General features: G+C 39.6%; 1 protein-coding gene and 1 long non-coding RNA gene across 3 annotated transcripts in view; one reads left to right on the plus strand and one right to left on the minus strand.

The window, feature by feature from the left end:
- Positions 1-5879, plus strand: part of LOC117828688 — a 23271-nt gene extending 17392 nt beyond the window's left edge. Inside the window, exons 2-4 of one of the 2 annotated variants that reach the window (XR_004634478.1) lie at positions 153-457; positions 4950-5116; positions 5384-5879. This is a non-coding gene — a long non-coding RNA (uncharacterized LOC117828688). Of the gene's footprint in view, positions 1-152; positions 458-4949 lie in introns of both variants that reach the window. The other variant, XR_004634477.1, reaches the window with a different exon arrangement.
- Positions 3468-10849, minus strand: LOC117828687 (patched domain-containing protein 3-like). Its single transcript, XM_034705893.1, has 4 exons — positions 10136-10849; positions 7604-7725; positions 5380-5525; positions 3468-5250 (listed from the first exon to the last, which is right to left on the minus strand). Exons 1-4 carry the CDS (start codon positions 10847-10849, stop codon positions 3680-3682), a joined length of 2553 nt encoding a protein of 850 aa, XP_034561784.1. The 3' UTR covers positions 3468-3679.
- Positions 10850-11343: the final 494 nt, after the last annotated feature.

An 11343-nucleotide genomic window follows, 5' to 3' on the forward strand; every position in this document is an offset into this window, starting at 1 on the left:
ACCATTTTTATAAACCTGTTGTGATTGTGATCTGATTCAGCGATGCCATAAACACGTTTTTAACAAATAAACCTAATTTATAGTTGAGGCATCTGTTGGTCTTCACTGAAAGATCTATTTCTTTACTCCATCACCAATCTTTCTCATTCTAGGGTCACTATCTTTCTCTCCATGCTGGCTGCAGGGGCATGTCACGTCATGCTGTGTTGCGCTGGAGTTGTCTAGTCCTGAAAGGGGGGCGAGGAAGACAGGCGTGACGGAGTGTGACTGAGCTGAGAGTCGACCTGCGTGTTGAACGGGCCACCGGGAATGGTGGGAGTCAGGACCTGAAGACCTCATAGAATTTTTTGACCAACCTACTCTAGCTGGTTCCCAGGCTGCCCACTTACCCTGTTCTGCAAACAAACAGATGGAGACATTAAAACCAGCACCTGCCAACACTGCTCAGAAAAAAGAGGTAATAGTTTTGATTTGATCATTTTCATTTCACATCCACGGCCATTCAAGAGTAGAGCTGTGTGTTTAGATCACACCAGTCTGCCAGTGACAATCAGTGTTAGGCTCCTACCTCCTTGCCTGCACTACCAATCAGGAAAGGTGTTGGAATGTACATACAAGTGGTACGTTTTAGCTTCTCATTCTTATATCTCAAACATTTCTGTGGTATTAGGAACTCAAAACTACATAAATCAGATGTTGGAGCTGGCTACCTAGCCTTGCAGTTCTCTGTTACATCACACATTTTGCTGGCTGTAGCATTCAGAGGCCTTTTGGTCTGCGTCTGTTGATAATGCTCCTTCTAAAATGAAAATGGAAAGATTCAAAACTAAACTTCATTTGAATTGAACTGGTCTGGCAATGTTCGGCTAATCTGAAGCATCTTGGTTTATTCATTTTGAAAGAGGTCAGCATGACTTCCAACTCATCCTGAAATGATCTGTCTGTACTTTCCTGACTCATCCTTTTAATCAAGGTTTATTTGATGGGAAGATCTCTATCTTTATCTTACCATCAATGTGAATAAGATGACCTTGCACATGCCTTGGACAGGATCTTTGCAAACATTTGGATGTTGCTGCTACCAACATTTTTGCAGCGAAGCAAATTCAACCAATTTTTCAGTCTAGAGAGAGATAACACCTTCTTTGGAAGTGTGAACCATCTGCATGAACAATGGTTTCTTAATGTTAATGTGCTCCAAGCTGGAGATATTGTTAAGTCATCCAAATTTCATCCCAGATTTGAGAAACTGGTGCAGCATCATCAGATGCAATAAAGTACTATGGGATATTTTAAAAAGCATGTCAAGTTACTGTAAAATCTGGAGAGTCTGATTGTATTATACATCATATGACAAATTTGGCGTTTTTATGAGGGAGTTTCTGAGCTGTAAGGTTCAAGCATACAGTAATACCTTGTAACCAGTTGGTTCATGGTGGTGGGCAGTGTGGTTATTTTCGCTGGTTGCCACCCACCGTAAAACTGAGGGAAAGTAGACTCTGTTTCCAGCTTGCTAGCTTAGCCTTTACTGCAGTGCGTGGCTTCCACTGCAGCACAAACCATGTTGGAGGAGATGACAGATAAATGCGAGGGAGTATATCGCATCCAAAATAAGTTTCCCTACCAGTTTTGGAGTTTTGTGCACTTGAAATAACAGACCAGTGTTGGTGGACAACAGGTAACGCAGAGTCACACACATAAGAAGATTTTCATTTAGCTAGAAGTGTCTGTCACAGGGCTGGAGACACGGATAAAACATTACTTTAGACACCTTTTGTCACATTGGGGGGAAACTGAAGTGCAGATTTTATAATAAACAAAAGAACAAAAGGTAAAAACAAAACTACTGAAATTTCCAACAAACCGAAGCCAACAAGTCGAACACAGGGAACACAAGGAAGACTGACACACACAGAACACAGGAAAGACATACAAAGATCCAACACAGGACAAGAGAAACAGAGAAACTAAATACACTGAGTAATTAATACAGGAGTGGAACTAATGAGGGTAATCAAAAAAGGAGGGAAACATAAGGGCAGGAAGTAAAACTAACGTGGAAACACAGGGATCACATACTACAAAATAAAATGGGAAACAAGGCTAAACTAAGTAACACAAGAAACACACAAAAAGGACTACAACAAGAAGACATGATCACTAAACACAAGGAGGACAAAGGATAACTTATAACAGAATAAACACAGAGAGGAACCAACGCATGAAACACAAAGAAAAAACTAAACTAAACATCAACTTGTGACGCCATTAGAAATTAATGATCAATCAATCCATTATTATGTAGCACCAATTCAAAAAAATGTCTAGTAAGGCACTTTAAAATGATGACTTGTAATTCAATTAAATGCAGTTATAATTAGGGTTGCAAAGGGTTGAAAAATGTCCGGTAAATTTCCATGGGAAGTTAAGCTGGAAAATTTTGGAAATATTCCAAATTGGAAACTTTTCATGGGAATTATGAAAATTAATGGGAATTAACTGGGAATTGAGGGTAATTTAATGGAAAGGTATCATAACCAAGCACATATTTATTTTGTTATAAGCAGACATCCATTCAAAATAATACAATTAAAACAGATTTATTTGTAAGCAGAACTTTATCAAGTGTTAAATATTTTATTAAACAATCAATTCTTTCATTGAAGAAGAAAAACATGAATGTTGAGTTAAATATTACTTATCCCCCCCACCCAACCCATTCAAAAATGAACAAAAATGCAATCCCAACAAAGTCCCATTCAAAATGTGAAATGCACAGAGCCCCTCTCCCTCCAAAAAAAAGTCCAAATAAGTCCCATTCAACATGCAAATAAAAAAGCATCTTCCCTCAAGTTTCTCAAGCCTAGCCTCTGCAGGATTCTAGAAATCATCTGTGCATGTGATGGAGGAATGCACAGTGCATGTAGGGGGCGTGGTCTCAATAGCCCTGCAGTAAGCAGTGTGCTATGTGCATGTGATTGAGGAATAGCATAGATATTCAACTGTTTTGCAACCCTAGTTATAAGTAATGTTTATGAAGTAACATGTCCCTCCACCCTTGTCTTGCCTTTCCTTTCCTTAATTTGACTGATAGTTGTTGTAATTTCTAAATTTCAAAAACATGTCACGATAATATTGTTAGCATAATTTTTTTGGGCCACGATAATCATGAGGTCAAACCTGATACTGTAACAGCCTTTGTATGTGTATAATATTGTACATGAACACATCCATTACTTCGGTAATTGAATTTAAAAAGCTGTTTTTGCATCTCAACCTCTTAGAAAGTGCGTTACTGCAAATAGACAGCACACAGAATACACAGAAGTATATTAAATAGAAGTCTTTATTGTCATGTGATGATATGATTTATAAAGCACACAGTGAAAATTTTGACATTGAGACCAGCAGTGTCGTTTTCTACGATTGTAATTTATACAATATTTGTTTTTGAAAATCACTGAACATTCATATTAAACTCATAGATTAGGAAACAGAGGAATAAATGAATATCAAAAGTAACATCTTACAAAAGTACTCCATAACTTAAACACGCTTTCAAATAAATAGTTTTGCAAAAACCTGTTTCAGATCAGAGAGATTGGTTTTGTTTTGGAATACGTGAATTTACAGACTAAACTTCACTAGCTCTCTAAAATGACCTAAATCATACCAGAGGTCAATGTTTACTGATTGTGTAAATTAGTTCTTTCTTTTCCTTTTTATGTGGTCGTCTTGTAAATAGCGTGAGAATCACTGGAATGAAAATGAGGCCGTGCAGCATCCCGAGAAACATGACCAAAAAGAAGATTTTAAAGAATGTCCTGAATGTGTTGAATTCAGACGTCGCCAACACAGACACCCCTAAAACTGTAGAGACAGCCCCTTGAAGTATGGGGTAACCCAGATTAGAGATGGCCTCCACAGCTTTTTCATCGTTAGTGGATTTCTTACTAGAAACAAAAGCATAGGACACATGAGCGGAGAAATCGACAGTGAAGCCAATGCAGACGGTGAATATGATCATGGATATAGAATCTAGCCTGACGTCCCACAGCCACATGAAACCAGTGACCCCCGCTGTCACTGAGCCAATGGAAACAGCCACCCACAATGAGCATATGGGGTTTGGTATCAGCAGGAGAGAGACCACCAGCATCACAGCTGTGATCACTGCCACGTTTTTAATAGTGCTGTAGACTACTACATCATACTGATCGTAGAAGATGAATTTCTGATTATAGACTAATAAAGATGCTGCGTCGCATTTTTCTGCAGTGGCTGTTAGACCATGAAGCATTTGAATTTCCTTGCTGCCATCAGAAATATTAACAGTCTGAATGAAGAAGCGAGATGCATAGATGGCATCTCCAGTGAGGTTCACATCCTGCTTGAAGAACGGGTATGAATCAAAGAATTTGGATAGACTTTTGAGAAAAACATCTCTTTCATTTAGATTTAAATGTGACTCATCTCCATATTGGTAATACGAGCCAAGCCAGGATTTAAAGATCTCTTTATCTACAAACTGGAGCTCTTTAAAGTCTTCTATGCACCCCTGAAGTTGCTGCGTCTTGGCTTCATCCCAATACGGGAATTCCTCACTCACAATAACCATCACAGTTGGACCATAAGCAGAAAAATACTCCCTATCCTTCCTGTTAAATGTCGTAACGTGGGAGTTATCGGCTGCCAGATCATAGAGCTCAATCCCCTGTTGTACATGGAAACAGCCATAAATACTAGCAGATAAATATACTACAAAGAGAAAGATTACAGCTCCCTTGACCCAGGGTTTGATCAAAAACGGGCCATAGTAATCCTTAAAGAAATTACTGGCTGGCTGTTTTTTCTCTGCTCCAGTGTTGTGATCATAGCCGCCTCCCACACAGCAGATGTTGTATGTATTAGAGTGATGATCGAGTTTGTCTGTGGGTATTCTCCTGCAGGTCAGCCAGTGCCGGTTGTCGGCTTCTCGCCTCCCGTTCAGAGCCATGAAGGAGCCGAAGAAGGTGATCGTGTAGAAGTAGCAGAACACGATGGAGACGCTGGTGTACACGCAGAACGACTGCACCGCCGGGAAGTCGGACGTGACGCCAATGGAGAACTTGACCAGGTCAGTCAAGGCGGTGATGGTGATGGACATGACGGCTTCTTTGTAAGAGTGAGCCATCCGATGAGGCACTGAGTCTTTCACTTTGGTGTGCTGCCAGTCAGACACCAGTATGAACATGTTGTTGAGTCCAATTCCTGAAAATGAACGCAGGCTATGTCAAATCATCCACTGCAGTTAAAACACACACTTTTTTATATCAATGCAGTTTATTACTTCAACATTTTAAAATCTTCAGCACAGGAACAAAAGGTTCTTTTTCTCACCAAGGATCAGGAAAGGAGAATTTGCAACTGTAATAACAAACGGCACTCCAATGTAAAGCAGCAAGCCAAAAGAGGACATAATCGCCAGACCAGAGGAGAAGACGCCAAAGACAGCCACCCACACCTTGTTCCTCACATTGTCCAATCTGTAAAGGAGATAAAAACAAGAGTCGTTATTCAAATTATGTAACTAATAAGTTAAAAGATATACTGTGAGCAAAGAGGATTATCTCTGATTTAATCTTGAATAGTTTTACTTTTGGATTCACACATCATTTATGGCAACATTTTAGAGGTGTTTTCCAAATTTTTAGAAGTACAAAATATATGTTTTGTCCATATTCTGTATAGAAAGATGGATGGCACAACCACTCCTCTATTAGCAGGTACAAGGTGGGACAGGGGAGAGGAGATGTAATAAACACTAACACAAGAGTCATTTAACTTTCCATAAATGTAAGTGTCTGCTTCAAACCAAAACAAAGAATCTGTTCTCAGTAGATTAAGCCAACCTGGGGAAACCTTACTGGGTTTTTTGGGTTTTTTTTTTTTAGTATTTTTTAGGCAATTTTGCCTTTATGGATAGGAAAGCTGAAGAGGGACAGGAAATGTGGGGAGTAGAGAGCAGGGGAGGACATGCAGTAAATGGTTGAGGCTGGAATCAAACCTGCGACCTCTGCGACGAGGGCTATAGCCTCTGTATGTGGGGCGCTTAGACCACTTGGCCACCAGTGCCCCCAAACCTTAGTATTTTATAAGTGGGAAAAATGTATGCTACAATTCAAGGGCTTAAGGCTGGTTTATACTTCTGCATCAATCCTACACAGCAGCGGTCGACGCTGGCACTACATACTGGTGCGTTGATCTGTTTTGGTCGCATCGCGATACTCCGCCGGGCAGTGTGGTCTCTATGATAGTAGGGACGGCTGTTTCCGGCCCCAATACGTTTTCAGTTTACTTTTTCACAGCGATTCCAAAGGTATTATGTTAATTTACAGCAAATACATGTTGCTGTTTATCATACAGACATGATTACAGGGAGACACTGCAGGAGATAAGATGCAGGGGTGATCTACGGCTGATGTGCGGCAATCCCTGAAGTGCTGGTATTGCAGGAAATACAATGCTGCAGAGCGGACCAATCACAGGGCTTGTGATCCACGTTGATTCAACAAGTAGTTACAATTTGGAGGGGGTGTGCGTCCGCTATGTGCGTAGGCCTCTGGGTAGGTACTGGGACCTACGTGCAGAGGATATTTGATTAACTCGATGCAGAAGTATAAATCAGGCTTTAATTCAGCATAGCCAACCCTACATTATTTATTAGTTGCAAATAATTATTAGGTCTTTTCTTCCTGCAGTGGTTAGACTCAATAACTAATCATATATATATATATATATATATGTGTGTGTGTGTGTGTAAGATATGCTTATTTTTTCCTCTTTAATTTTAATTTTAATTTTAATTGCTAAATAACTTTAATAATTGTTACTTTATAGGCTCTTGTTTGCTTTATATATATATTATTTTTTTGCACTGTCTACTTTGTTACTGTGACACTCGAATTTCCCCATTGTGGGACGAGTAAAGGACTCTCTTATCCTATCTTATCTTATAAGTAAACGTTGACTGCTCACCGTACAAGCTCTGGCATTGAGAATACTTTGTTTTCTTACACATTTGTAAGGAGCGCAATTTCTTCTTTTGTCTTGACGCCTACAATCAAAAACTGAATTTACAGCATTACAAACAAGGTCTGTGTGATACCATTGAGAGAGTCTAAATCAAAGAAATTCCACTAATTGAGTTTAATGTTGTCATAAAAATAAGTTCCTGGTTAGTTATTGTTCAACTCCATATTTTATTCTGTAGTTTAAGATGTTTATATGAATAACTTTTCCTCTACTTGACCAAATAAACACACACAAAAAAAGCCTTCTATTAATCACACCTCACAGAAACTAAAAATGAGCTTCAGGCTTGTAATTTTTGTCAAAAATATCCACTAAGAGCTGTATTTTTTAAGAAAATAAGATTATTTAAAATTGCCTTGGTGCTGCTTTGGCTCTAGTAACGCTAAAATTGTTTTGATAACTTCATGTAACCTGCCAGTGTTGTTCCTGTATCTGTCACTTTGATAAACGACAGCTCCGCGCGCGTCCCGTACTTGGCGTGCGCTCAGGAAAATCACTCAGTGTCTGACAGTCACTGATCACTTCTTACCTCAGGCAGGATATCACGGAGAAGGTGATAGCAAAGGCATAAGTGATGAGGAATAAAGGGACGCCATCTGTGGTGTGACTGTCAATCTCCTCCTGCTTGGATTTGGAGGTGTAGTAAGACACCTACGACAGAGAGAGTAGAGCAGAACGAAGCCAACGTGAGCACTGCAGTCAGGCAGAAATGTTGACACAAAGATGTCACGACAGCAGTGAAAGCTGTGTGATGGCAAAGCTTGGATTTCAGGACAAAGCCGTGCTTCTGCAACCTTGCCAACCGTGTTATCTCAAAAAGAAGTGTAAAGACAGAGCGGGGGCACACGGGCTGTGACTAATGTATTTAGAAATATATGTTTTTAAATGCACATTTACAGTTAATATTTTAGGCTAATGCTTTTCTTAATATCTCAGGTCAGCAGTATCATCAGTTATGAGACAAAGCACCTCTTCCTTTACTTTTATAGCTATTGATATCTTTATGGTGTTAATGTGTTTAATTAAGGAGCTGTTCTTCATGTTTTATTTACCTTACTCTGTGGTACATAATTACCTGATTGCTTTCTCTAATCTAAACCTTGTGTACTGGCAGTGAGACAGCAAGGTCGTGTCCTCTGTGTTGCTTCTGGTAATACAGAGATTTCGTGACACGAGTGCTCTACAAGCACACACAGACGACCCGTAGCTGTGATTCTTTTTCATAGTGGGTTGGAGAGGCAACAGGAAAGAGGGGAATGGGGATGACATGCTCCAGCAAGTGGAAGGTCGGTCAGACCTGGGCTCCCCTCATCTAAGGCAGAGCTGCTGTACATGTGGCGTGTGATTTCACTGAATGAGCTCATCCTGGATTTCTAGTCTGCCGTATATGGCGTGCTGCTGTGGACGTGGCAGACTCCAGCGGCAACAACTACTACTATCTGTCTCCTCACTATCATCTATCTCTCTCTCTCTCTCTCTCTCTCTCTCTCTCTCTCTCTCTCTCTCTCTCTCTCTTATTCTCCCCTATCCCTCTTTCCAACCCCAACTCGGTCTCAGCAGATGTGTGTCTAACATGAGTCTGGTCCTGCTGGAGGTTTCTGCCTGTTAAAGGAGGTTTGTCCTTGCCACTGTAGCTTGCTAAAAACTGCAGAGTGTTCTGCTCATGGTGGATTAAGATGAGATCAGACTGAGTCCTGTTTGTAAGACTGGACTGGATCTTATCTGGTCTTGATGTTGGTTCTTTGTTAATAATTTAACATAGAGTACCGTCTAGTCCTGCTCTGTTTGTAAAGCGTCTTGAGATAACGTTTGTTGTGATTTGGCGCTACATAAATAGGTTGATTGATTGATTTTTAGAATAAATATTACTGAGATTACATTTACAGAGAATTGTCAGAATAAATCAAGATAAAAAAATAATGATGAAAAACTTTATTAGTGGAATTTTGTACTTATGATTTCAGAGTTTCTAAAATGCTGACAGTTCTCTGTAGGTTTTACATGTGGATGCAGAGGATGAACACCATACATTAAAGAAGATAGTGGACTTTTTACGGTGTTGTCTTTGACCTAGTAAAGCCAGTCAAATCAGAGACACTATATTACTATTTTTATCATTTATGCTATTATACTCCTGCTTGTTCTTTTACTGTTGGTGTCCTCAATTAATACTTAAAAATATTCAAATGTTTGAATAAAGCTCTGCCATCATCATAAATAGATAAACCTTAAAAACAGTTGGTTTAACCCTCCTGTTGTGTTCGTTTCTCTGGAACAGCCGGTGCATATTCAATTATCCAAGAACCCCAAAAAAATCCAAATCAGATATCATTTAATGTAATTTTTAACTCCATTACTAACCATTTGAATCAAGATTTAGTCCATTGGTGTTCTTTAATCCTCACAGATCATGGTTCAATGAGGATACCTCACTCGTTTTTATTAAAATTAATGTTAAAACATTTTTTAATGTACATTGGAAAGCCCTAAATATAAATACAATATGTTTACATGACAGATTTTTGTTCATTTTATTCTACATTTAGATTTTTCTTTTCCTTATGAAGTGATGTTGATTTTTATGCTGCATTTAGCTGGTTTGGAAGGCATGTATTGCCTAAAATAGACTATAAAAAGGGTCAGTTTGACGTGCAACATAACAGGAGGGTTAAAAAAAATCCACTGCACTTTCAAGTAATTTTTACACAATGAGGAACTAATTTCCCACTCAGTGCCAGCAAGTCCTTCCCCTTTAATATTCCCCTTTCCTCCGAAAGCTTCTGTCCACATTTCGTTTCCACACTGTGTCAGGATTGCTCAGTTCATTACAGGCACATAAAAACCTTCCCTATACCCTTTAAAGGCCATCAACATGGTCAAGTGTGGACCACTGATTGCAGAAGAGCCCTTATTCTGACTCACTGTAGCTTACTCATATGGTAAATATTCTGTTACATGGGTTTGAGGCAAAGGATATAGATCTAAGTCTCCAGAGTTTAGAGTCTATGTTTCACAAATACCAATGAAAGAAAAACAGTATTAGTAGTAAGGTGATACGTACCTCAACGTGTTTGCCGCCCTTCCAATCTGATAAGAGGTTTTTAAATCCCCTCAGCCATAATTTCGTGGCATCAGCTGTGCTCTCCTTATCTTCTAAGTAGTAGACGAGTTTTACGGCCTGAGCGCTTATGACTAAACCCTTTACATCCGTCACAACTCCACCCAACACAGAGCCAAGAAACACTGGACCCGAGGAGGATGAATGGAAAGGGTAACCGATGCCGGTTGGACCTTTGGTGTGAAAATGTTCTAGAAAACTGTTTGAGACACATTCGCCGTTTGCTTTCGCACACAACTCTTTGAATCCCACTGTCCCATTGAGCACAGTGATGTCCAGGATCTCACTGTTGAGTCTGGCAACGTCCTCAAAGGTTCCATTGTCTAGTATATTTGCTTCATTAGTTGCTAGAGCTATGAAGGATGCAAAGTTGCCCTGGTCATACAACCTGTCTTCTGAAAACATTGAATCATTGAAGGGGAAGTTTTCCTTCGCAAAAGCTCTTGTAACCTTTGAGGGTCCTTTCCTTGGTGTGTACTGCCGCTCAAGATCATTGTCCTCCCTGTCTTTGAGAAAACTGAAGCCTCCCCCGAGTGCTGCCGTCAGCATGAGAGGAATTACAAAAAAGTACAAAGGATAAGAGCCAACAAGTGATCCAAATTTTTCAAAGAGGCCTGATAGAGGCCTTGAAAGGCAGTCTGTGCGTTTGCAGCCCATCCTGAGACAATCAGGATAGATTGCACAGATTTGGAGGAAGTGGATTCTTAAAGGCTACTTAGATTAGAACACTCCTTCTCCACGCCTTTTTTAAGTCTGAATGCAATAAAGCCGCCCTTTATAGTAAACAACAGGGAAAGTATTTGATGTTACTGGAAATTACACGAGTCCAAGAAGCTGTAAATGATAAAGGAGGAAACATGTACTGTCTAATGGGCTTAAGGAAATAGTTCCATCAGTAAAATGGTATCAGTTAACAGGAAAAAAGATCACACACTTTGATTCAACTCAGAGTTAATAAATGGCAAAGTTGACCCATTGACCTGCTCGACAATGCAAGTATTCATAGTGAGTCATACCAAAGTTACTATGTAACCTGAGCAGTGTGAATTCTGCCATTTGATTCGATATAAAACTATATGATACATGAAAACAAGGCTATAAAAATATAAAGATGCTTATTGCTAAAGGGGTTATCTGTCTGGATTATAGTT

The sequence above is a fragment of the Notolabrus celidotus genome, chromosome 17 (genome assembly GCF_009762535.1).
Source record: "Notolabrus celidotus isolate fNotCel1 chromosome 17, fNotCel1.pri, whole genome shotgun sequence".
Lineage (NCBI taxonomy): Eukaryota > Metazoa > Chordata > Actinopteri > Labriformes > Labridae > Notolabrus > Notolabrus celidotus.